The following is a 27,166-nucleotide window of genomic DNA, read 5'->3' as shown; positions in this document are numbered from 1 at the left end:
CCGGTGTCTTTTCCGATTCCGGATTTTACCCATACCCTGTCACCACTGCATGGCCCACATACACATCCTAACAGCTGTCTCCATACCCCTATACCCACCATACACACTACTCCCCCTGTCCACTCACATATGCCCCATATGCCTCTACCCTTACATAAACTATTGCCAATGTTTTCCCAAATGCACACCATACCCTCTACCCTCAACATACCGTACTCACCCTACAAACACCCCATTTACTACTACCCCAAACACATTCTGCACCACAGCCCGTGTCCCCTAACAATTCCCCCTGTGGAAGGAAGTTCTCACCTATGAGCTCAGCTGTCATGGCATCACGATGCTGCTGCCTCCCGCAGCAGTGCTCAGTGCTGCTCCTAATCTCCTGTAAATACTCGCATGTGCTGCTCCACCACGGCTCCTGGGCAGAGGGTTACAGCAGCTGCGGCAGTGTCCCCTGTTTCTTCCGAAGAACGAGATGGTCGGCACCATCACTTTTCCTGATACTGGCTGCCCCTGGCATACATACAAAGCGCTGCTGCTTCCGTTCATAGATTCCAAGCGCACCCCCTGCACTGCAAGACCGCGGCGGATGGGAGCCGGTGAGAGGGGAGGGCTGCCAGCGGCAGGGCCAGACTCCCACCACCTTGTTAATTGCCCATTCTCAGTTAAGCAGTCTGCGGCGCTGCCTCCAGCCTCAACCCACACCAGCTATCGAGCAGGGACATAGCTGCGGCTGCCGGAAAGAAAAGGGAGGCGGAGTTACTCTGCAATGATGCTGTGTCTGCCGCTGCGCTGCCAGTACCTGGCCTGCTACATGGCGGAAGTGATTTAAAGCGTATGTACCTACCCATTCATCTGCGTTTCCCCGCCACGGGCCTCGGACCCACACAGCTGAATGTTATGTTAAAAAAACGTAAAAGACATCATGCGGTGCAGACGGCAGTGGGCCCTATGAACTGGCTTGGGCCCCGGTGCACTGCACCGTCTGCACCGCCAGTAGTTCCGCCTCTGGGGGGGAATGTGCAGAGAATCCTACACAGGATTCGCTGCCTCCCCCCCGTGAAAGCATTAAATACCTGCCTTTACATGCAGAAGGATCACAAGGATCTGACTGATCCATGCACGCTTCTGCAAACTCGGCTGCCAGAAGGTGGTCTATTTGAAATTTGTATTTTGATCTGAATTATTAGCAGTTTGCTTATATGAATGATAGTAAATTTGCATGTTGTCTTGGTGCTTATATAAAGTCCTGCAGAGTTTGGAAATGGTCTATTAATTCATACATGTGTGCTCTACTGTGATTTTCAATCGCATTTGTGCAAATGAGAATCCCAGCTGGGATTACCTTATTTGTGCCCATCTGATTTGAGAAAATGTACCCCTCTGTGTAAGCTTGAGATTCCCTGTTTTGGCTTACAAGCTTCCTTGTCTACCATTGTACAATGTAGTGGTGCTATAGACACTATCAATAATAGATGTGAATAGAAGCAGGAAGGAGCCCTTTTGTATTTTTTGCTAAAGAAATAAAGGAACCCGAGAACCTTGTGACCTAAACCTAAATCCACACTCCAGTTACTCTCTGGACCAGTATTTATAAGCCTCCCCTCAGGCCAAAATAAAAGGAAGCTTTTGTCTGTAGATTTTTTGACATATCAATATTAGTAAGTCCGCTCGTAGCAAATGCTCCGAAAGCTAGTCTGCTACCTTGTGATTGCCTCTGTGTTTGTGTATGTGTGAGAGATGGTTTCACTCGCTGCCAACAGATGGCAGTGTTTCAAGAGACACCCGAACACTAGACATATATATCTATATATAGATGATCAAGTTGCTGGAGCAGGAATTAACCAATTTGCGTTAATAAACAGATCAATGAAACAAGTTTCATTGTGAATTCATAGGCTTTAGAGACATACTTACCTACCCACCTGGAATGGCCGGGAACATCCCAAAAATCGTATCCTAAAATGACGCAAATCACATCATTTATAACCACCCCTCCCAGCATATACCGGAAAGGGGGCAGGGCTAAAAGTGCAGGCTTCAGAAATAGTGCTGTATTTGGGGCAGTTTCTGAGGCAGTTTCTGAACTGGGAACAAAGCAGAAAAGCACATACCTCCCAACATTTGTAATAGGGAAAGCAGGACCTGACACGCCGAAGGCTTGTCCAGCCCAAAAATGGGCGTGACTAATGGACAAGGTGGTGAGACTTTGAGTAGAGGGGACTCTACTCAACGACTCTCGTTTTTAGCATTTTCAGGAGGCTTGCCCAGCGCTCCCCTAGCTAAAGGGCAGCCCCCGGCTTTCTCCCTGCAAGCACACACTGGCAAAGCAGTGGTGCTCTCTGGCTACCCACAAACTCCCAATCCCCCCCTTTCCATCTGTGGGACATTGCCACCCACGGGAGGGAGAGCAGGACAGTCTCCAAATAGTGGGACTGTCCAGTGGCATGACTATACAGAGTGCAGGGAATATAGCTGCTGTGAGGCTGGAGGGGCCCAGCAGGCTATTCCCCGCACCCTTTTGACATTTTTGTTTACATATTACTGGTCGGCAATGGCTGCCCGCCTCCCATGACACCTCCCTTCTGCGGCACCAGAATTGCTGAAAAGGCACCGCTGGGACCAAAGAGACTAGCTGCTGCCGCCCCGGGACATGTAACTCGCCGATGCAGGAGCTGGGCACAGGAAACAGGAGCCCTGTCGCTGCAGAAGCTAGAGCTGAAACACCACTGCGGGAGCCGGGCACAGAAAGAAGAGACCTGCCGCTGCTGGCACTGGAGCGAGGATACGTGTGAGCCGCCACTGTGGGACCCAGGGTGCAGGATGTCATTAAGATGGAGCCGGGACCCCTTTGCAGGAGAAGGGGGCACAGGAGAACCGCCACTATGGGAGAAGGGTGCATTAGCATAGAAGACCAGCCACTGCTACAGCGCCTCTTGAACTGGAGGGCACATGCAAAAAAGGGATACATGTAAACCCTTTCAAACCCCGCCCCCCGTCTTGCCTCTCCAATCTTACTTCTTCTCCCCCCATACCTCCTCTTTCTGTCTCGACTCATCTCTCTCCCCTCTCACCCCCCCTCTTTTTCAATATCAAACCATCCCCTTTTCTCTCTCCCGTGCTGTCTCTCCTTTTTTTCTTTCTCTCCCCTGCCCCTCCCCCCTGCTCCCTACTCTCAGCACTCTGGGCAGGATATTTTAATATCCGCCACCCCACATCGCCGGCTACTTATTTACAATCAGCCGAATGCGGCAAAGTTAGTGAAATTTGGCAGTTACAAATGACTACGCCATCAATAGAACACAGGCATATGCGACCATAATGTTCTATGTGATTGAGACATTTACAATCATTCGTACTGGTAATCTCGATACGAATACAGTATTTGGCTGCATAGGCAAACGCAGGGGGGGTTTCTGGTTGCCCTGGCAAATTATTAAATATGACAAAAGGTATATAATATGATCAATAGAGCTGCCACCACATCATGCAGTATAAGGGACAGAACAGAGTTGCTGCACATGCCTAGTGTACCAGCTTCTTCTACCACATTTACCGTATGTGTGGATACAAGACCTCAAACATCGCAATGCACCAGAGAGTAGCTGCCAGGAGGAACTTACAATGAAGTGGGAGATTGCGAGCTTAGAAAGTGCAGTACTGGTTCTATATTTTTGTGTATTTATTTAGTATGATACGTTTATCCTTTTCCTGACCACTTATCTTATTTAAATGTTTTGAAACAGCCTATACTATAGACATAATGTACTATTAAATATCAATACGGTATTCGATACAGTATCCAGTGTATTTAAAAAAAAAAAAACAGTTTTCAGGGCTGTTATCACTCCCCCAGGCTCCTGTACTTACTCAAATGTGCTGCAGAGTAGAAGATTCTGCGTTTGCCACTGGGCTGAAGCCTGCATAGATCAGTCAGATCCGAGTGATGCTTATCTGTGCATAAAAAAGAATAATTCAATAAAAAAAAAATTGGTACTTGTGTACTAGCACGGCGCCCACGGTATTTGGTCGCATGACATATAATCGCATCGCATGGCATACACCCGATGCACTGCGATGCGATTTAAAATTGTATAAGCCCCCTATACGATGTTTAATTGTATAAGCACCCTAATGGGGGCTTACAATGTTAAATGCACCCCGAAGCCACCCCCACTATGAACGTGAACCCGAAGCGTGGCGAGCGCAGCGAGCCCGCGAGGGGCAGCAGTAAGCGTCCTACGACCTTTTCATACCCCCACTATCCACGTCGGCGTGGAGTTGATCTTATTTAGTGTGGCAAGCGCAGCGAGACACCGAGCCCGAAGCGTGACGAGCACAGTGAGCCCCACGAGGGGACGCGTATTACTTTACATGTATTCTATGTCCCCTCGTGGGGCTCGCTGCACTCGCCACACTGTATAAAATCAACTCCACGCCGACGTGGATAGTGGGGGTATGAAAAGGTCGTAGGATGCGTACCGCCGCCCCTCGCAGGCTCGCTGCGCTCGCCACGCTTCGGGTTCACGTTCATAGTGGGGGTGGCGTGGGGGTGCATTTAACATTGTAAGCCCCCATTAGGGTGCTTATACAATTTTAAATCGCATACCATTGTATATGCGATAGAATGGCATACAATGCCATACAATTCGATGGTATACAATTTAAAATTGTCTAACATCGGCTGCCATCGCATCGCATACCATCGCATGCCTTATGGTCTGCGATGCGATGGCGCCGTGCTAGTACACAAGTACCAAAAAATTAAAATGACGTGGTGCCCCCCCCCCCCCCCTCCCCCCCCCCAAAAAAATCTGCAGCTTTGCGAGTCAACCAGAATAAGGGCCCTAGTGTGTACCTGGTTTATAATCTATAGATGGCATGAATAACCTAATTTTTGCAAATAAATGTTAGGTATCTTAGCACATACCAAAGAATCATGCACTTGTACTAACATACATACCCCCTAATGCTGATCCCACCCTTATGAACACCTCTGCCACTAGCAATACCAGTAAAAGACTTTTGCTTTTTATTAATGTATTCCATTAAAAGAACCGCCTATCAATCAATAATGTGTGTTTGCATTGTTAATTGTACTAGACCATTGTCATATTACTACATACCTGCGTAATCCATATATGTTTATGACTTTATTTGCATGTACTGTTACACAGAGTAATTAGAAGATTAAAACTGAAATAGGCAGGAGATTATGGTGTGGCTGAGATATATTGTAGCCAGTGCCAATCGATGATGGTAGACATGCCTAATTAGTGTTGTTAGACATGCCCAATAGATGGAGCTATGCACACCCCCTTGATGGTGCACCCCCTAATAAGATGTGCTGCATACGCCTATGGATACCACCTCCTTGTTCTGCAAATCGATGTATTTTTCTACTAATAGAACATGAATGTCTTTCTGCAGATAAAAGGGCTTTGAAGTCACAAAACAGAGTCTTGTCTGTACGTTAGCACATTACAGGGACTAAGTAAAAACCGGACAAGACCCTGGAAGGCGAATCGGACATCAAACTCTGCATTCTGGAGCTTGTAGTGTCCGGTCTGGGGGGTGTCTTGTCCAGGAGGATGCCTGTGATAGCTTTCACCAGGGGCATGGGGAAGGGGAGATTACAGCCTCCACGTGTGGTCCAGATCGTTCAGGTTTTTGCTACATGCCCAGACAAAACAGGGAGGTTTTATTCTCATTCTCTCCCTGGTGACAGCTGTCACAAGCAGCCCCCCAGACAGGACACCCCCGGACAGGCACCCTCCCAGACCGGATCCTACAAGCTCTGGAATGACAGAAATTGATGAATGGAGCTTGTCCTGTCCGGTCCGGTGTTCCGGGGTGCTGTCCGGTCTTTAACCATACGGTTAGGTCTAAATTCAAGAGGGCTAAGGGACCTAGTAATGTGACAGGAGAGGGGGGTGGAGAGAGGAGGAGCAAGGTCGGAACAAGGGACCCAAACAGACCCACGCGAGTTACCCATCTACCAAGGGTGTAACTACCATAGGTGCAAGGGGTGCAGCTGCTATGGGGCCCAGAGCTGAGGGGGCTTATCTTTACATTATAAGTAATATGTTTTACATATATTTATCACCATCAGTTGATAAATAGGGGTCCTTACATAGTTTTGCTATGGGGCCTACTGATATCTAGTTACGCCCTTACCCATACCCCACATTAAATCCTGAAAATACAGACAATTAAGCATGATTAGAAGCTGCAGTGCAATAAAGTTTTAAAAACATGTTAACCATTTTTGCTATAGCTAACAGGTTACACACATGTTCTACACCACATTTCTTCGTAGAGCCCCCCCAAAAAACGTTTCTCATTAAACTCAGAAAATCACTCTGAGCAAGATGCGGCTCCACTTTTATTACAGATATAACTAAACCCTAGTCTACCAGCAGATGGCGCTCTCCACGCAGAACGATGCCGGAAATAAACGAGCGGACGTCGGAGTACGTAACCGTAACGTCATCCTGAAACCTCTGTATCCATCGCTTTATGTAATGCTCTGCCCATGCATGTGAATGTTATACAAGATCGGAGCGCGCGCCTCAGGTATGGTAGATGCTACAGTGTTCTGGACTGGGACTCTATATAGTGAGTAATGGGTCAGCTAGTAACAGGAACAGGTCTGGCAGTCAGGCGGGGTGTACATGAGCATTCATTGTTTTCTCCCTAATACACGGTTCATCGTTTAGTGTATGTTCATAGATACGAGGCTCCTGCACTAGCCGCAAGTGCAGATGGCTTTTCTGTTACAATATTTTAAGCTTCCTTTACCTATGAGTACACTGAGAGTTGTAGTTCCACAATTGATGCACAGCCACAGACTGTCCTTTTCTTTTATAGTATTTTTAAGCATTATCATTATCCTTTGCTGCAGATCACCATTCCGCTGTTCTGCATACTGGGTTCGGTATACGGCATTAGGTCGACATGGGAAAGGTCGACAGTCAAAAGGTTGACATGGGTTTTTTATTATTTGCCGACCGGTCGTATTTCATGTGCTACCATCCACTAGGGTGTGGTGGGAGAATAAAATAGGGTACTTGTGTATTATCACGGCGCCCATCGCATACCACTAATTAAGGTATGCGATGGAACCCGGTTTGAGCCTTTCCCCGGGCTGAGTATACAATTTTAATATCGTGTCGCATAGCATTATAATGGCATGCGACGCGATCATGCCCGATTTGGGCTTATTCCCATGTTAAATGCCCCCCCCGACCCAATTTTTAATTGTATACCCACCCTGATGGGTAATGAGTATGTTAAATTCCCCCCCCCCCCATTGTTAACGCCACCCCACTATCAACACCAACCCGAAGCATGGCGAGCCCGCGAGGGGTGGCGGTACGTGTCCTCCGACCTTTTCATACCCCCACTATCCACGTCGGCATGGAGTTGATTTTATATAGTGTGGCGAGCCACCGAGCCTGAAGCGCGGCAAGCACCCGCAGAATATATGTGAAGTCATCCGCGTCCCCTCGCAGGGCTCGCTGTGCTTGCCACGCTTCGGGCTCTGTGGCTCGCTACACTATATAAAATCAACTCCACGCCGACGTGGATAGTGGGGGTATGAAAAGGTTGGAGGACGCGTACCGCCGCCCCTCGCAGGCTCGCTGCGCTCGCCACGCTTTGGGTTGGTGTTAACAATGGGGGGGCATCATTCTGGTGGAATCAATGCAATAAAGAATACAGTATGTATACTTTATGTATCAATACCTATTTCCCTATAGATTGTAAGCTTGCGAGCAGGGCCCTCCTACCTTTTGACTTTCTGTAAATACTCTGTTTGTTGTATCACTGTCTCCTTTGTAAAGCGCAACGGAATATGCTGCGCTATATAAGAAACTGTTAATAAATAAATAAATTTAACATACTCATTACCCATAAGGGTGGGTATACAATCAAAAATCGGGTCTGGGGGGGGGGGGGGGGGGGGCATTTAAAATAGGAACCAGGCATCTGGGTGCTTGCACAATTAAGGTCATGCGATTTTTGGTCGTACAATGCCCTAGGATGGAAATTGTGGTCGCCGTGATAATACACAAGTACCTAAAATAGTGTGCCGAGAGTAGTGAGGCACCATGCCCAGAAGCATGCCGAGTGGACGTGGTGCTACATTTGTGTCCATGTCAACTGTATCTAGATAAAATAAAAACCCCATGTTGACCTAATGACCCTGTCGACCTTCACTCATGTCGACCGTCATGCATGTCAACCTAGTTGCAGTCTACCCAATGATCCATACCCCTGGGTTCGTTGTCTGGTCATACAAATGTTATCTATGGTCCCAACACAATTTTTTTTTCTAGTCTGCAAAGCAGGATTGTCATTTTGACATATTTTTGTAAAATATAAATGTTTTGAAAGGCATGGCTTCAAATGGTTTGCAATAAACCTCGATTTAGGACAGTGGTTCGCAAACTTTTTTTTGAACCACGGTGTCCTAGAGTATCAGAATTTTTTCTTAGGCCCAAGGTTTCTTCATGACGAATTCAGAAAACTATTTTCAATGATCTAATTTGTGTTTATATGTCATCCTTAAGCTGGGTACACACTGGGCGATAATTCGTTAACGTTATTGCGTGCATATCGTTCAGTGTGTATGGTCAATATCATTAACGATTCATGCAGCTGCGGGTTGGTAATGACTATTCCTCTCCTGTACAGGCAGCTTAATCTGACAATATCATCAGTGACTGCATATAGGAAGTGGGTGATGTCACTGACTGATATTGTTCACGTTAGTGGTCAGTGCGCGTTATCAGGGCTGGCCAAACCAGTCCTCGGAATCTACCATTAGTCCACATTTTCCAAATCACCTAACGGGTGCACAGGTGCAGTCATTACTAACTGTCACGTGTTCAAACCTGCTGCATCATTTCTACTATAGATCCACAAGTTGCCTGAAAAACATGAACTATGGGTAGATTTTCAGGACAGGTTCAGCCACCCCTGTGTTACATCATTCTCCCGTGGCACAGCTGATATACTGTAGATAATTATATTGGCGGCCGCAGGAATCGCTTTAGTGTATACCCAGCATAAGGATCAGTTATGCGGTGAGGGACAATATTCACTTCTGTTTGCCCACATATTTTATGATTGGGAGCCTCCTGCACTGTTTTGCCTGTCACATTGACTATAAATCATTTTAATTGGTCCTAGACATCCAATCTGAGTCCCCTCTGCTAGTGTCCAGAGGCACCCTAATTAATTTTTATGCAACAACTTTTTATTATATTAGAATCAACTTCAGGCTTTGGGCCAGATGTACTAAGCTTGAAAAGTGATAAAATGCAGAGTGATGAACAGCCAGCCAATCGGCTCCTACATGTGATCTCACAGACTGTTGTCTGTTGTACATATGTGTCCTGCTACATTGTTACTGCGTAGAGCAGCTTACTGTAGTGGGGCCATGATGCAAACAAAAGGCAACATGTCGCACTGCTGCCTGGTCCCATTGAAGAAAATGGAAGTCAGTCTCATGCGACCACCTTCTCTCATTCACTTCAGTGTCAAAACAGCAGTAGTGAACACCCAGTCCCTGCTATGCCATCCTTGCTGCAATGCGGGTGCACCCCAGCAAGGGTGTAAAAGGACACCTCCATAGATTCATTATTCATGGAATGGGACTTATTCCAAATTCTACAAATATCCCATTCTGTCACATGGAATAGCCTTATAGATTTTAACCCATGTTAGCGCTTTAAGATTATATAGATCAGGCATGTCCAAACTGTTGCCCTCCAGCTGTTGTGATATTGCACATCCCAGCAAGCCTTGCTATAGTTTTAGCATTCCCTAATAGCAAAACTGTGGCAAGGCATGATGGGACTTGTAGTAACAGCTGGAGGGCCATAGTTTTGGACATGCCTGATATAGATGTTCTTGATCTGCGTTTTTGCCCCGTGTGTGTTTGAGGAGCGATGATGTGAAAATTTGCTGGATGGAAAATTGCTCAGTGCATACACACAATTTTTGCTCGTCCCAGCAATTTTCACAGGGGGTGAACCGTTTTCCACAGTAGGAGACTGTGGAAAGTGGTTCACTCGGCTGGTAAAACCAGCCAGTGGGAGCAGGCGCTGATGTGGGAGCATGCATCAGCGATATACAGCTGGCCAAACACACTGGAATTTTGAGTTGAAAGTAGCTCAAAACACCAAAATGAGCTACTTTCATCTCAAAATCACCTAGTGTGTATGGACCTTAGAGCAAGCTAATAATTATCAATACTTGCATTGTTTGTTTTAAGATGAAAAAGGTTTTTTTTTTTTTTATTTTACTATGTAAATTGCAGGATTGTGGCTTTATTTTATGTATTGATAAACTTCAAAAGTTACATTGTTATTATCAAGGCATATACTACTATAACAATCTGCCTATTCCAATGTATTAAATGGATGCATTTATACTTTAGGACTACGTATCCTGTCTGTAAAGCCGTTTGAGAAATATTTATGTGTAATTCGTCATTTGACAAAAACCAGGACCATGTCTCAGAAGGGAAAACCGCTAAACAAGAAAAAGAAAGAGTCTGAGGTTTCAAAGTCTGATGGTGGGCAAGACACTAAGACATTGGACTCCAAAGCAAAATCAGCTATTGTAGCTAAAAGCCCAGGAAAAAGGAAGCTTCCGGAAACCAATAAGGGCAAATCCAAAGCTCTATCTGAGGCAAGCAGTGGAGAAATCTCAGATGCTGATGCTAAGAAAAGAAAGACACAAGACAAAAAAGCGGACGATGGAGGAGGCTGTCTCTTAGAGAATGTGAAGAAGTCTCGCCTGGCTGCTGCCGCCTCAGTTTCTGATTTTAAATTTAACAAGAAGAGGGTGCGGTTGGTGTCTAGTGACGGAGATCTGAAAGATGATGCCTTGGGCATAGTGTATTGGATGTCCAGAGATCAAAGAGTGGATGGTATGTATACCCATTTAGGAATTACAACTTTAATATGATATAGTAGGTTAATAAATGCTTCCTTAATGTGATGTTTGGAGGAAACCATTTTGAGGACTCTACTTTTCTGCCTCATTCCTCCGCATAATGGCTGCCCCAGCGTGTGTTTTAGATTTCTATTATTAGATTGTCACTGTTGCTGCATGCACCCTGTGGGTCTACGGGAACAAAGGTAACAGGTGCACACTGATGCACCGCCTCAATCTCAATTGTTCATATTAACCCTTTGAGTGCCAAGTGACTTTGTCAAAATAGGTGTTAAATTTGCCCAGCAAACATTTTTATTTTTCACATTAATGACCTGTAAAGTTTAACTTCCATAGGAAATATAATTTACTAGGATGGGAGTTCTTTTTTACATGTTTTATGTAGCACAAAAGCTTTTTTAAATGAGATTCCCTTTGAACCTGATGTTCTACTACACTGTTTCTATTTTTGGTTGTATCTCTTTTAGATAACTGGGCCTTTCTATATGCTCAGCGCCTGGCTCTGAAGCAAAAGCTGCCATTACACGTTGTCTTTTGTTTAGTTCCGAAGTTCTTGGATGCCACTATTCGGCACTATGGCTTCATGCTGAAGGGACTGAAAGAAGTTGCTGAGGTATATCTAAAAATACAGGGAGCTGTATCTAGTGGAGTTGGATGTTTCCAGTAACTTCCTTTTCCTCTGTTTCAGGACTGTAAGGAACTGAACATTCCCTTACATTTGCTTATAGGATATGCCAAAGACGTTCTCCCAAAGTTTGTGAAAGAGCATAGCATTGGCGGGGTGGTGACTGACTTTGCTCCCCTACGTGTCCCCATGCAGTGGGTGACCGATGTCTCTGAGCGTTTACCTAAGGATGTACCACTTGTCCAGGTGAATGGTTCTAGCCAGAACTTTTTGAGGTAGATTTACAAAAGTTTTTAAAACGGAAAAAGTGTAGATGTTGCCCAATGACATCAATCATTCTATCATTTTCTAGGTTGCTATAGAGAGATGATACATACTGTAGAATCTGGTTGGATGATCTGGGCAACACTACCACTTAAATTCTTACCCTGAGACTGATGTTTTAGACCTGTTGTATGGCGATTATCCCAGTCATTGCCCTGTGTACTTTTATTTAACATTCTGCTGTCAGTTTCCATTATTGCTTGTGTTACAATTGGTGAGAGCTGCTCAGTTTTCCAGCAGTTTAATCACCTACAACAGTGGTTCCCAAACTTTCTTGAATCATGGAGCTCTAGAGTACCAGTATTTTGTCTGTACGTAATGTAAGCAAAATGTTTCTTTAAGAAACTTAGCAAAAATTCTTATAGTATATAAATCGCACTTACTCATAATTCTTTGGCTCAATTATGTGGTAGTGGCCAGGGTTGCGGTTCTGATTGGCCACCACCAGTGGGTGTGAAAAGGTCGATGGTCAATAGGCTGACCAATATTGGTCGAGAGGCAAAAAGTCTTACACGTAAAAAAGTTGACATGGGTTATTTGTGTCTTTGGGTCAGATCGCAGTCCCCAACTGTACTGATAGTAAGCCTTTTAGAGGAAATTTCTGCAAATCTGCTGTTAGTACATAGCAGTGATACGGAAGATTAAGCAGAAACTAGTCTCTGCATAATTTTCTGAAAAATTGCCACGATACATAGGCCCCATAGTCCTATAACTTTATTTGCGTATAATATAGTTTATTCCACTAAGGAGTGTCAAAATCTATATTGACTTACCAAAAAACCTAAGCTTGGCCTGACCCTGCCTGAAGACTAAATATGAGATCTGGAAACGTGTTTAGGGTTTCTGTATTGTAGCTAAATACTTTAACATGTCATGTCTATTTCTAGGTGGATGCCCATAATATTGTCCCATGCTGGGTTGCCTCCAACAAACAGGAGTATGGAGCTCGAACAATCCGCAGAAAAATCCATGACCAACTCTCCTCGTTCCTTACTGAATTCCCTCCCATAATTAAACATCCCCACAGCTCCAAGCTGAGAGCAGAGGTTGGTATCAGGAATTGATAAGCAACAATGGCTTCAAATAAACACTAACAGACCGGGACTACTTCTTTAATGATTCAAAAGAAAACTTTGCTTACAAAAAGTCTAAACCAGTAAAAGTCTCAACTCTTGGTAACATGTTATTTTGCTTAAATCCACTTTTTGTTTTTTATCAAGTGCCGCATTTACTACATCAAAATGGGCAGCATACTCTGCGCGTTACTTAACTGTATTGTGAACCAAGTTTATAATTATGGGAAAAGCTCTGAAATCTTGCGACAGATTATGATGCTAATTTATTCAGATTCATTGCCAATCTGTCAAATTGCCCAGAATTACAACAGCAACTGCTGTAAAGTGATAGAGAATAGTCAGCCTCGCACCCAAGGGCAGAACGGTACTGTATGGTAATTGCATAATGGCCTAATCTATTGGAAGCTGCGGTCTACGTTTATTTAGAAATTGTGTTATCTGTCTTACTGCCATATTGGAAAGCTAGTAGATTTAGTTTCACTCGCTGCCTACAGATGGCAGTGTATGCCTGCTCGAAGCAAGTGCTTTGAAAGCTAGTAGATGTAGTTTCACTGGCTGCCAACAGATGGCAGTGCTTCGGTGCTGCACAGACACTAGATAGAGAGATGTATATAATTTGTGAATTATATAGTAAATAAGGTGCCCTTTTTAACCGTTGGAATCAGTGGTCTGAGAAAAGGAAATAAACTACTATGTACATACTGATCTACTGTTGTGTCTTTGGTCAGCCTATAGATTGGGATCAATGCTACGACAGTCTGGAAGTGGATCGCACCGTTCTAGAAGTAGAATGGGCAAAACCGGGGTCAAGGGCAGGAATGAATATGCTGCAAACCTTTATATCGGGATCACTTAAGTGTTTTAATGCAGACCGAAACAATCCGAACCAGCGTGCGCTCAGCAACCTCTCCCCGTGGTTCCACTTTGGTAAGTAGTACAGTGAAGTGGAGAATTGCAACAAACTTATCTAATCTTGATTTTATATATTGTGCATATGCCTGATGGTGTCCCCTACCCTTCTTCCTACAAACATTCTCCTGTACTGTAGCTCCCATGCTGACAGACTCTATGCAATCCAATATTTCTCCTATTCCTTCTCAGGTCAGCTCTCCGTACAGCGAGCAATTATCGAAGTGCAGAAGTATCGCAGCAAGTTCAAGGAATCGGTGGATAGTTTTGTGGAAGAAGCAGTAATAAGACGGGAGCTGGCTGACAACTTCTGTTACTACAACAAAAACTATGACAAAGTAGAAGGTAGAAATTGAAATCAATCACAAAGCCAATTGCATCCATGTATTACTGTGCTTGGTAATTGCATAGCCTGTTTTCCTCTTAGTAGGCCTTTTGGCTCTATGGGGAAGTAGAGTAATTTTTTTTGGAGAGGGTCCACCGTTTCATACCCCCAGCATGGTTTTTGCACTGTTCACTTAGTGACAAAAAATAAAAAAGCAGGGACAGTGTTGCTCCCTGTACGTATTTTTTTTTTTTATGCATATGTGCTGGATCAGCTTTTAAAAGACTGGGTAGGGCTGAGCTCGTAAAGAGGCAGCAGTGTGTTAGACGCACCAAAGCAGAGAGCAACACTCCAAACTGGAAAGAGGAACTGCACTGGTCGTGACAATTGCAGGGTGCTAGAATGAACACTGTGGCAGCCTTGAAAAGAACATAGGAAAAACATCAGGCATACAGCTACCATTAATACTGGGTTCTCTCCATTGATGATAAAAGTATGTCAACCATAAATCCAGAATCCTCAATAGTCAATGGCCATCCTAACACATTTTTCAAGGACCACTTTTAGTTCCCAGTCTGCCCCTGAACACTCTTCTTCCAAGTTCTTAGAAAAACATTCAATCCATTGTTTGCTATTTGGTGACTGATGTGTTACTAAATATTACCTGAACTGCATATTGTGCACATCCTTATTTCTAAGGTGCTTACGACTGGGCCAAGAACACTCTGAAAGATCACGCAAAGGACAAGAGGACTCATTTGTATACTCTGAAAGAACTGGAAAGTGGGAAGACGCATGATCCTCTTTGGAATGGAGCCCAGGTAGGCATCATGATGACTGGTCGACACCATATGGTTAACATGCAGATGGCAGAAATACTCAAGTGAACTGGTTCAAATGGTTGACACAACTGTTTTGGCAATTTTTTTGTAAAACTTTATATATGTACTTTACCATCGATGTAGGAAACGGAGCGAAGCACCTTGTCCGAATCATTGTGAGCCATTCAAGGAGACAAGGGTCCCGATTCAGACCTGCTCGCTAAGCTGCTAGTGTTCGGAGTCCAACGCTGACCCTCTGAACGCACCTCCCTTGCTCCTGTGCGTTTACGAGAAAATTTATTCCCCATCGAATGATTTTCCCCTGCTCGCAGCGCTGAGTAAGCCAGGACTCACTCAGCGCTGTGAAGGCTGTGGCATGCCGGCAGGGTGTCAATCATCCTGCAAGCAGTGAGCAAAGGCTAGCTTTCGCTCATTGCCTTCAGCCAGATGAATTGCGCACTGCGTTCCGTGCGCATGCGCTGTCGTTGGATAATCGCTTGGGCTGCAAATTCGCAGCCCAGCATATTAATCAGATTTTGGACCACTATACATGATTTGTGGTTTCATGAGATGAAACCTCCAATTTGACACCTTAAAAACATAGAAGACTTGTCGACCATTTCATTGTCAACCTTTTTCGCATAATGGACCTTTTTGTACCACATCTGTTCTGGTAATGCTTAATTAAGAGCTATAATGACCCGGTGCAAATGCTGGATGATCTAGATGGAATTTTTTTTTAAGTTAAAGTAGAAGTATTGTTACCTATTAATGTTATTATCCTTATTTGCATTTTATTTACTGTATAACATAACTTGCTGTGAGTATAAGAAATTATAATAGCACACATGGATATATAGCTTATTTTCTATGTTCTGTTATGGCCCTTGCCTTTTTGTTTCTTGCCAAATCTAATCCTAGAAGATACACGTTTGCAGAATAGCTTTCAGCTCTGTGCTAAGTGGGAATTTGTTTTGTCTCCTTTCCATGCTATAGTTGCAGATGGTCCATGAGGGAAAGATGCATGGCTTCCTGCGAATGTACTGGGCTAAGAAGATACTGGAATGGACCAGCTCACCAGAAGAAGCCCTACGTTTTGCCATTTATCTCAATGATCGCTTTGAGCTGGATGGACGGGACCCTAACGGATATGTTGGTATGTACAGAAAGGCTAGTGTATTGTGTTTGTTGCTTTCAGAACAATCTACGTTACCTTTTATATCTAAAACCTTCTAAAGTGGTTATTGTCAATGTGAGGCAATCAAGGAATGGAAAGGAGATTGGGGAGAGCTGTGCCAGTTGCACAAAAATCACAAACTTATTATGCAGGTGGACCCTCTTTGTGCACTATTAGTATTCAATATTTCGATATGCGAGGGTGTGCTACCATAGACACAGAATGAATATATTGGGGAGGACAGAAAAAGGGTGTCTTTGGTTGGTGCACCAAAAGAGAATTTAATAATAAAACATGACTTTTATTGGTTTCATTAAAATAGTTGCGAAGATATAAAAAAACACGAAAAACACATAGGACAACATTGAGTGATTTAAAAAGGATATAATATATCCTCACCTAGTGGGACCCCACTTCACACTGTCCCTGAATAATTTTATAAAGCACGGTGGTTGAAATTTAAGAGTGAAAAGGTTATGTCTGGTATTGACAGTTTTACAGTGTGTATGCTTATCCAGGATGTAACAATTATCAGATACAATGAATATATTCCTGGGGCTCACTATGCAGTAGCGATAAGCGCCTGAACATGGGTGTGATCCCGTTTCAGCGCTACCGCTGGCTGGCTGGAGCCGCTAGTTCCACAGCCTGTGTGTTGACCGCAGATATGTCTCCACCGGCCTAACCAAATCATAATACAATCATATGGGGGGAAGGGAAGTGGGGTTTAACACACTAGGTGTGCAGTCAAGCGTACGCTTTCGCAAGAGCTTCTTCGGGACCAGTCCTGAAGAAGCTCTTGCGAAAGCGTACGCTTGACTGCACACTTAGTGTGTTAAACCCCACTTCCCTTCCCCCCATATGATTGTATTATGATTTGGTTAGGCCGGTGGAGACACAGGGTATTCGTAGCACACGGTTCCCTGTAGTACAGTGACACGGACTCTAGCGCAAGAGCCGTGTACACTCCTGTCTGATCTGACACGCGAGAGCGAGGTAGAGCACGGCGGCACACCTCAGACACAGCTCTGCGGTCAGCACACAGGCTGTGGAACTAGCGGCTCCAGCCAGAGGTAGCGCTGAAACGGGATCACACCCGTGTTCAGGCGCTTATCGCTACTGCATAGTGAGCCCCAGGAATATATACATTGTATCTGATAATTGTTACATCCTGGATAAGCATACACACTGTAAAACTGTCAATACCAGACATAACCTTTCAACTCTTAAATTTGAACCACCGTGCATTATAAAATTATTCAGGGACAGTGTGAAGTGGGGTCCCACTAGGTGAGGATATATCATATCTTTTTTAAATCACTCAATGTTGTCCTATGTGTTTTTCGTATTTTGTTTATATCTTCGCAACTATTTTAATGAAACCAATAAAAGTCATGTTTTATTATTAAATTCTCTTTTGGTGCACCAACCAAAGACACCCTTTTTCTGTCCTCCCCAATATAATCAAGGAATGGAGTTTGCAAAAGACAGTCGTAGAATAGCCCAGGGATCCTCAAACTATTTTTCTCTGGGTCCCCATCAGATGATATAAATAATTACAGGACCCCAGCAAGTTACTGCAGAAGGTCATCACATCACATGTGTAGTCAGCAGACAGCACATACATGGCAGCATTGTGTAGGCACAAAATGTCTGGAGGAGTCTAAAATAACAGACAATTCAACAGAGTTTTCAGACTCCTTGAATCACTGACTGAGATTAGAAAAGTCATTAGCCATGATGGTCAGCAACATGGAGTCGCGACCCCATGCTGAGAAGGTCACGACCCACTTTGGGGTCAGGAGCCATAGTTTAAGAACCACTGGAGCAGCCCAAACAGAGCCCAGTCCTTAAAAAAAAATAAAAAAATGTAGAATGAGCTAAAAATGGCAGTGATACACTCCTAATTTGAAGGAAGGTGACCTTTTTTGCAAGGAATTTTGTTTATTGTACAGTTTCAGAAATAGACATGTGTTAGTTATCAGTATATCTTATATAATTGCATGCAGACTCCTAATAAAATACAGATCATTACCTCAGTGGGACACTCCTCCCCTCACCAGCAAACAGTGAAGCGCTTCCTGGGTTGACGTTGATAACTAGTATCATGGCAAGATGATCCAAGGACCCTTGTTTCAGGGACTGGGTCACATGTCACTTGATGTACTTGAGCTTCCTAATTTCATCCTGTGCCCTTTTTGCATATATCATATTGTATAATTATTACAGTACAATAGCTCTAAGAAAAAGAAAAAAGTTGCTGAAAACAAATATTCACTGTTGGTGACCTCCTCCCAAGTGGCCATAGTCACAGATGTGTATATAATGTACATATAGTGTTCACTCTAACCTCTTATTCCAACTTCTCCTGTGCAGGTTGCATGTGGTCTATATGTGGAATCCATGACCAGGGCTGGGCGGAGAGGGCTGTTTTTGGAAAGATCCGATTCATGAATTACCAGGGATGCAAGAGAAAATTTGACGTTGCACAATTTGAACGGCGTTATCATCCCAAAAACTTCACTTAATGCCAGCTTCTTATCGGTGGGATGATGGGGGAATGTTCTGCTCATACTCAGGGAATGGTGGAACAGGACTGCACTTGTCTAATACCTGCCATGCTTTGCAAGTGTTGGAGCTTTGGAGATCTTGGCCCTTTCTTAATATAAGTTCTCCAATAAATATACCAATGCCTAAGAATTCAAATGCTGGTTTTTAGAAGGGAGGATGTTGCCCATAATATTTACTTATTTTTTGTAGCAGCTGCTGAAGCAGGAATTCCCAACCTGTGGGGTAGATTTATTATAGCGACAAGATCTACTAAGATCTTGCCCGCCGAAGCGGGGGAGCGCTAACTCCCCCCTCCGGCGATGCCTCCTCCAGCTGACAGCGCATCCGTTAACACTGACGCGCTGTCTCCTTTACCCCGGCCGGCTGGACTGCGCATGCGCGGGATCTCGCTACTCACGCGAGATCCCCAGCGCAGCTTGGAGCCAGCAGCAGGGACAGCGCTGTCCCTGCTGTGGCCATAGGGCATCGCCACCTGCAGCAGCTGTCGAAGTCGATAGCTGCAGGCGGTGGAACGGTCAGTGATGCTGACCATTCATAAATTAGGCAGGCGCGCACTACGAAATATCGTAGCTGCGCTATGCCTCCTGCCCCACAGCGCCGCACGCTTGACACCTGCTCGGCTGGTGTCCTAGATCAGGGGAAGCACTATCCCCTGCTTTAGCGCATGGGGATAGCGCATATGCCCCTTATCACCCCTTAATAAATCTACCCCTCAGTCCTCAAGGCGCATTAACAGTGCGGGTTTGTGTGGTATCCAGGCTTCAGCACAGATTGTGAAATCAGTACTAGTACAGTTACATGTGCTACAGCATGGATATACCTAAAACATGCACTGTTAATGTGCCTTGAGGACCAAGGTCTGGAGAATGCCTGTTCTAGAAATAGATGCTATGTGCAATATCTCCACATCTAAAAACTCACACATTGGTAAATATACCCCTTCATTCTTAATCCTCCTCAATAATATAAAACATGTACTTTCTACATCTGGGGTAGCCAACTCCAGTCCTCGAGAGCTACCAACAGTTAATGTTTTCCAGATCTCACAGAATCACAAGTGAAGCAATTAGATCCACCTGTGGATCTTTCTAAAATGTGTTAATGAGTAATGAGTGCACCTGTGTACCAGCTAGGTTGTCTGGAACATGTGATCTGTTGGTAGCTCTGGAGGACTGGAGTTGGCTACCACTGCTCTACATAATACCAAAGTACGCTTGCCGCCGATGTGGATTCCAACTTCCCCTTTTCCTCTAGCATTGGAAACCGCAAATTATGTTCGGAACATCAAACCGTTACATAAGCTCTGTGCATTATTGATTTATAACAGAACTTCCTCCATCCAAACACATTATTGGCATTGGTAATTTAAGAGCTGCCTCTAGACATCAAATTTATAGGTGAATGTATCGGGTGTAATTTTACCACATTGTAACCCGGCAGGCATGGCTTCCCATTACACGTTGTTATTGGGAAAACCGCTTTACATTTTGCCTTAAGACTAAATTAGTCACTTGAAGAGAGAACTTATCACACTGACTGTTACATTGTAAACTGCTCTGTTTTCTTTCTTGTATTTGTACTCACTGGGACTATATGCTTTTTGTACAAATGTTTTTCATAAAATACAAACTGGTAAAAAAAAAAGGGATTTTTTTGTTTTCTTTTTGATTTAAGAAATCTCCCAGGTGATTGGTTTTGTTTGCTTGTTTTATAGCTATTGTGCGTCGGCCTACAAAAGTATATTTTTATTTCTATACATTGCGTCAAAAAAAATATAAATACCTCCCAATACACGTCTAATAACAATGTTAGCAATAAATGATAGACACATTCTTCAGACATTTTTATCTGCACACCCTCTGCCGTCTCTCTGAACCCCCAACAACAATTTCTGAACAAAGAGTTCTTATCTGAAGAGATTGAGATTTATAATAAAAAATAATAATTATCTGTAGTTTTAGTACCGGCTCTGGTGAAATAATTTACTGCCATTCTTTCAGGAAAACATTTTGATAGCTCCACCACCAGAGCGGAGATTGTTATTCCTAAACCTGATTGGAATCAAACACTTTATGTGAATTATCGACCCATCTCGGTCTTCATCTCTGATCTTACGTTATTTGCTAACTGTAGACTCGCTAAGGTGATTACTCCCTGATTCTCCCAGATCAGGTAGCATTTATCCCTGGCAGACAAGCTTTTGATAATATCCGACACGCTATAGACACAACCCACTTCACTAATTTTGCTAAAACTCCTACTTTGGTGGTGGGGCTGGATGTTTGAAAAAGCATTTGACAGGGAATCTTGGTTATATATGAATAGTACTTTCAAACATTTTGGTTTACCTGATCGCTTCCTTTCAGGGGTTCTTTACATCTATAATTCCCCCTCTGCTTGTGTTCTAGTAAACGGTCTTATGGCTGTCTGTTTGTTACCATTGATTTTCACACTTATGGTAGAGCCTCTGGCGTCCCAGATATATATGTTGTCTACAAATTGGATCACTAGAATATAGGATATTGCTTCGTGCAGATGATATTCTTTTGACACTTTCCAACCTCTCATATCGCTCCCTAATATATTTAAAATTATACATGAATTGGGCTCTAATCTGCGAAAACTGAATTGTTGGATCTCAATCTCGCAACCTCTCGTAAAGACACTCTAACTTGTAACATTAAATTTGATAAAAGATCACCTAAAATATTTGGGTGGGTTTCTCACTAGGCATTATTTGCAACTTTACTCTGCCAATTACCCTAGACTACACCATTCTATTGCAGCTGATCTCCACAAATGGTCAAACCTTTTCTAGATCTTGGTCGAATGAACACTCCCCAGTAAATGGGGAATTTACTATATGTCTTTCAAGCTCTCCCAGTTCATATGCCTTTGTCAGCTTTCTTAGATTTGCAGAGGAGGTTTTCACGCTTTCTATGGGCAGGCAGGAGACCACAGGTTTGACACAAAACTCTATACAATGCAACAAGGGTAGGGTGCTTTTTTATATTTCTATGCGTTACATTTAGCCCAGGCAGTGTTTTGGCATTCGGATCCCCTCTCACATAGATGGATACAGATAGTCTGATATGGATAATACATTTAATATTGCGCCCACTCCTTGCATCCACTTTGGGACAACTCATCCTTCCCAACTTGATGTGATAAATTTGCCTTTAAATATTGGATAAAAGCGGGCCTCCTATTTGTCACTGACTTGTCTCCTTCATTCATTCATTCCCATCCTTTTGTTGATTTTTCAAATAGATATGGGTTCCTCTCAGTCTGCTTCTACCAATATCTACAAATACCTAGCCCCTATACTTCACTTATGACTGCTGTGGGCCTCTCGAATAGCTCCACTTTAGAATCCATATGTTTTCTCGAGTCTCCGTCTAAGGGACTAGTGTCAAGAATCTGCCTTTTGCTTTCCCACAACCGCTCACATTTTAGCTGCTCACTAAATACAGTGGGAACATGACTTTTTAATGAGCAATTGGGACAAGATTCTTGGGAACAAATCAGAAATGATTTGATGTCTTCGGCTAACATGATTAGGCATAGAGAAAAGACTTCACATTTATTTACGATGGTCTATGGTACCAACGCGCCTGAAGAGAATCTTTTCATCCACTGTACTTATGCTGGAGGGACTGTGGTATGGAGGGCAACCCTGCTCCATATGTTCTGGTCATGCTCTAAACGGACTCCTATATGGAAGGCTGTACGCAGTTTGATTACTTGGTCCACAATAGTATAATGGTAATGCAGGAACATTCACAACTTATTTCCTCATGCTATCCTAGATATTGACAGCCCTACTCATAAATTAATATGGCCCATAATAGTGGCGGATCTTACCTCGAGGGAGAAGGGGGGCTGCTGCAATGCTGCCACCGCTGCTAGACCAGACCGCCAGTTCCCACTGCCAGTCCTGACCCCCTTTGCGTGACCAGCACATGCGCAATTGCCTCTTTGGTACTGAGCATGTGCTGTCCTCCACCCAGCCTCTATTCGGCAGCAGTTCATAGAAGCATATTCACGTCCCGGGTCTGGCACATGCCCAGTATTTATGGGCTGCAGCAGCCCATAAAGGGACACCTCCCAATGGGACTGCCTTGGGTGACTGGCAGGTCAGACTTCCAATAAGAAGCCAGTACAGTCTCACAGACTGCATGTGGCTTTACTTAGTGGTGAATTTTACCTGGTGAGGCTGCAGCCCATAAGTAAAAACCACCACTAGTAGACAGACCTTTCTAGATTCTGGGAATTAAAAAACAATCTAATAGGAACAATGTACACTGTCTGCTTCCCTTCTGGCCAAGACTAGGCCACCAACACAAAGCCTTGGTGAGGTGTCCCTAAATACTGCCTGCCAGTTTTTTATGAAGTTATATCTGTTCTATTGCTCAGGCACCATTATTTTAAGCTATAAATCACCCAGTGTATAAACTACTGTATGCTCTGTTTTAGTTTTTCAGTTACTATGATGTTTAGTTCTATGTATCCTCTACTATTCTGAGTGCTATACAGATGTAGTCACTCTGATCAGAGCAGCTCCAATTGTGCCATCCACCACCCTGTGCCAGAATGAGGCGCAAGCACATCAAGACGCTCATGCACCTCATTGTCGGAAATGGACGCATGAGCATGTGAGATGCTTGCACGTCCATGTCCTGTCCCCCAGATCTGGCAGAAACCAGTGGCGTCACTACACAACCAGAGCCCCTCTCTCTGGAATTTCAGCAGGCGGGTGGGCGGGCAGCCCCCCCAGCCCTACCTCTCCGCTTGCCACTGCCACCGGGTCTGTGGCCGGGACCCGCATATCTACTTGTCTGTGGTTCCGGTGCTCCTCCTGGACTGGCTCCTAAGAAAAATGACCTTCACAATATAGCTGCCCCTTACAGCAGACCATTATTAAGGTGTCTGCTGTAAGGGGGCGGACATTTTGTGACGGTCATTTTTCATTAAGAGGCAGAGTAGAAGCCACTAGGAGTGCCAGGCCTGGCGCAGACAAGTCGATCTGCAGGTCCCGGTGGTGGCAAGCAGGGGAGTGGGGGTAAGGCAGGTCCCGGCAGCAGTGCAGCGCAGCGATAACAACGCAGACCCCAGGCACCCTCACTTACTCAGCACCTCCCCGCCACTGCAGGGTCTGCAAGGCTATTGTTATGCCACTGGCGGCAACACTGATAGCTGCCCCATCTGTATATACAGTGCTGCAAACCATTTTTGGTGCATTGTAAATTGTATCAAGAAAGTTCGATAGAAAAATGTGTCCCGTAAATGATGCTTTAGCTAACCAAAACATATGCATTACATGTAATTCTTATATCAGCTGTAAATACTGTTATTTTAGAACATGACCCTCTTGCGTGCTGTGCGTCCGTGACTATGTTTTATACTGTGCAAATTTTAATGGGCATGCAATTGATGCAAAAAAAAAAAAAAAAAAAAAAAACCCCACCCTCTGGTAATAATTATACAGTGTGTGTGGTAAATCTTTACCGTTGCAATTATTACACCCTACAGTATATAATAAAGTAAGTTCTATAATTTGCTCAAGATTTATTTTGCCATTTTGTCTTTAACTGATTAAAAAAATCAATTTAGTGTGGCTCAAAAGATTAATACTTTGTTAAGCAAACGTTTGTCACAATTACAGTTTGATTGGAAATGTCTCTACCAGCAATGAGCATCAAGGTTGGGGAATATTTGCCCATTCTTCTTTATAGACTTGTTCGAGTTCAGATCCATTGTTATGGTGAGTGTTAATTTACTGCTCTTCAGGTCCATCCGCAATTTTTTTTTTACTTGTGTATTATCTGGGCGCCCGATTTTGACATGATTTTTACATTGGATCCAATGTTAAATGCCCCCCAGACCCCATTTTTAATTGTATACCCACCCTGATGGGTAAATATTAGGTCAAATGCCCGCTCATTGTTAACGCCACCCCACCCCGAAGCATGGCGAGCGCAGCAAGCCCGCGAGGGGCGGCGGTACGCGTCCTCCGACCTTTTCATACTCCCACTATCCACAACATCGGCGTGGAGTTGATTTTATATAGTGTGCCGAGCGCAGCGAGCCCGAAGCTTGGCGAGGGGACGCGGAATACATGTTAAGTAATCCGCGTCCCCTTGCGGAGCTCGCCACGCTTCGGCCTCGTATTCCGCATCCGCTCGCCACACTATATAAATTCAACTCCACGCCGACGTGGATAGTGGGGGTATGAAAAGGTCGGAGGATGCGTACCGCTGCGCTCGCCACGCTTCGGGTTGGCGTTGATGGTGGGGTGGCATTAATAATGGGGGGGCATTTGACCTAATAATTAACCATCAGGGTGGGTATACAATGAAAAATCGGGTCTGGGGGGCATTTAACATTGGATCCAATGTAAAATCGGGTCTCAGGTACAATTTAACATTGGGTCCAATGGGAAAATCGGATTGGTCGCGTCGCATCGCATGCCATTATAATGGCATGCGATGCGACCGATTTTTTAATTGTATGGGAAGCTCTTAAAAACCCCGAAAATCGGGTCGGTCGGGTCTGGTCGCATGCCTCAAGTTAAGGCATGCGATTTTAACATCGGGCGCCCAGATAACACACAAGTACCAATTTATTTACACACTTTTAAATATACAGAACAGGGCAGCGGGTGCTTGTGGTCTGTAGTCTATACCCTCATGATCAGGGCCGCCATCAGGGGGGTGCTGTGGGGACAACTGTTCCGGCCCCACCACTATGACAGAGGGTAGGGCCCGAGCAACTTTGTCCCCGCAGCCCGCATGGCCACCAGCACCCCCTCTCACTATACAGCCAAACCGGCGCTAGCCGTTCAGGGAAGGATGCAGTACAGGTATGAGAGGCACTCTCCCCGCTGATGTGCCTGTACGCTGCTGCTCCTGTCACACTCAGCAGCCTGAAACTCTACTCCATCGCTTCCTCCCTTTTGACTCTGAGCAGCGCATACAGGAGCAGGAGGAACTGTATGCCTCATCGAGTCCCACACTGACAGCCTGAACCCGGTCCTCACAGGCTGTCAGAAACTACTGTGCTTGTGTTACTTTCTGTTCATAACACAAGGCAAGGAAATATTCTCCCTGCACTCGGGTTACTGAGCCCTCCTCTATATGCTGCTGCACAGAGCGGAGCTAAATGTGTCTGATGCAGCCAGCTTAACTCTTTCAATCCCTGTTATTGAACAGTAAGTATTAATGAATGCTTATGTTAAAAGTTTGTGCCTCCATTTTTTTTTACCAGCATCTACAGTCCATCAGAACCTTAGGCAGTGCTACTTTGGCCAGAAATGGGATCTGTCTGACATTAGATGCTGGTGTAGGTGATATGTATAGATTGTTGGTGAGTGCTGGTATTATGGCTTGAAAAGGGCCTTGTTGATTAAGGGCCTGATTCAGTCACCCACTAAGCAGTGGTCTTTCTCTGCTCATCGAGTGACTAAACTCCGCCGAACAAGTGTCCGCAAAAGCGCATTTTATTTATATGTAAATAAGATAGTTTTGAAAAAGTTGTCAGGAGACATCGAAATACGTTGAAACACACTCTTGTTGAAGGATTTTGGGACTAATACCATTCTACCTGTCTTGTACCAGCTTCCACTTACACCAAATTAGGACTGGGGGGTAGAAAGTTGTATTTGGAGCACCATCAACTGGGAAACCACTACCTGCTCAATCTTTGGAGTCCAGCAAAGAGCCTTACTCCACTCGTGGAACTACAACACAGGCTATTGACCCAGTCAGGTTTATGGACTCCCAACTCATCCTGCACCTCTAATTTTGGACGGTATATTTGGAGACTAATATCAACACCAAGGAAGCATCATAGGAACAAGTGAGACTGCTTTAAGTATATTTCATATCCCTAACACGAGTTATAATCGCTGGCAATATGGTTGCTGAGCGACCATATTGCCAGCGATTGGAGTGCGCACCAGCGATAAATCGCCGGGTGCGCGCTCCCGTTTTTAGCCCCCTTATGATCGCTGGTTGCAGGAGTTTGCTCCTGTGACCAGCTGATTCCCTCTGCGGTTCACCCAGCAGAGGTTCCCTTTCATCAGCAACCATCTCTGGTCGCCGATGAAAAGGAGAAACTGAGCAATATATTGTTCAGCAATATATTGCTAGCAATATATCGCCCCCGTGTGTACACAACTTTAAGCTTTGTACACACGGTGCAATATATTGCTCAGTGTCCAGTTTTCATCAGGGACCACAGACGGTCTCTGATGAACAGGAGACTCTGCTGGGGGAGCTGCAAAGGGAAACAGCTGGGGGAGCTGCAAAGAGACCAGCGACCATTAGGAGGCTGAACATGGGAGCGTGCATTCGGCAATTTATCGCT

The 27,166-nt window shown here is 44.5% G+C and overlaps 2 protein-coding genes across 8 annotated transcripts in view; one reads left to right on the top strand and one right to left on the bottom strand.

The window, feature by feature from the left end:
• Positions 1-997, bottom strand: part of LOC146064237 (uncharacterized) — a 60,111-nt gene extending 59,114 nt beyond the window's left edge. Inside the window, exons 1-2 of one of the 5 annotated variants that reach the window (XM_083177487.1) lie at positions 851-997; positions 313-736 (exon numbers count right to left, since the gene is read on the bottom strand). In XM_083177487.1, coding sequence (XP_083033613.1) covers positions 313-331 — 19 coding nt within the window. In that variant the 5' untranslated portion in view covers positions 332-736; positions 851-997. Of the gene's footprint in view, positions 1-312; positions 806-850 lie in introns of those variants that run through there. The other 4 variants (XM_083177489.1, XM_083177490.1, XM_083177486.1 and 1 more) reach the window with 4 other exon arrangements.
• LOC146064238 (deoxyribodipyrimidine photo-lyase-like) lies at positions 586-24,150 on the top strand. 3 transcript variants are annotated; one of them, XM_083177493.1, is made up of 10 exons: positions 586-838; positions 10,451-10,945; positions 11,439-11,584; positions 11,660-11,842; positions 12,808-12,966; positions 13,725-13,923; positions 14,098-14,250; positions 14,930-15,051; positions 16,048-16,207; positions 18,605-24,150. In XM_083177493.1, exons 2-10 carry the CDS (start codon positions 10,525-10,527, stop codon positions 18,754-18,756), a joined length of 1,695 nt encoding a protein of 564 aa, XP_083033619.1. In that variant the 5' UTR covers positions 586-838; positions 10,451-10,524; the 3' UTR covers positions 18,757-24,150. The 3 variants fall into 3 exon arrangements, with proteins under 3 accessions (XP_083033619.1, XP_083033618.1, XP_083033617.1); XM_083177492.1 differs by lacking the exon at positions 586-838 and adding an exon at positions 6,445-6,579 and having other exon boundaries at positions 18,605-24,149; XM_083177491.1 differs by lacking the exon at positions 586-838 and adding an exon at positions 6,486-6,621.
• Positions 24,151-27,166: the final 3,016 nt, after the last annotated feature.

The sequence above is a fragment of the Crinia signifera genome, chromosome 3 (genome assembly GCF_055691185.1).
Source record: "Crinia signifera chromosome 3, ASM5569118v1, whole genome shotgun sequence".
Classification (NCBI taxonomy): domain Eukaryota; kingdom Metazoa; phylum Chordata; class Amphibia; order Anura; family Myobatrachidae; genus Crinia; species Crinia signifera.
Note: the sequence above shows the minus strand (reverse complement) of the source record. Positions and strands in the feature narration are given on the sequence as shown.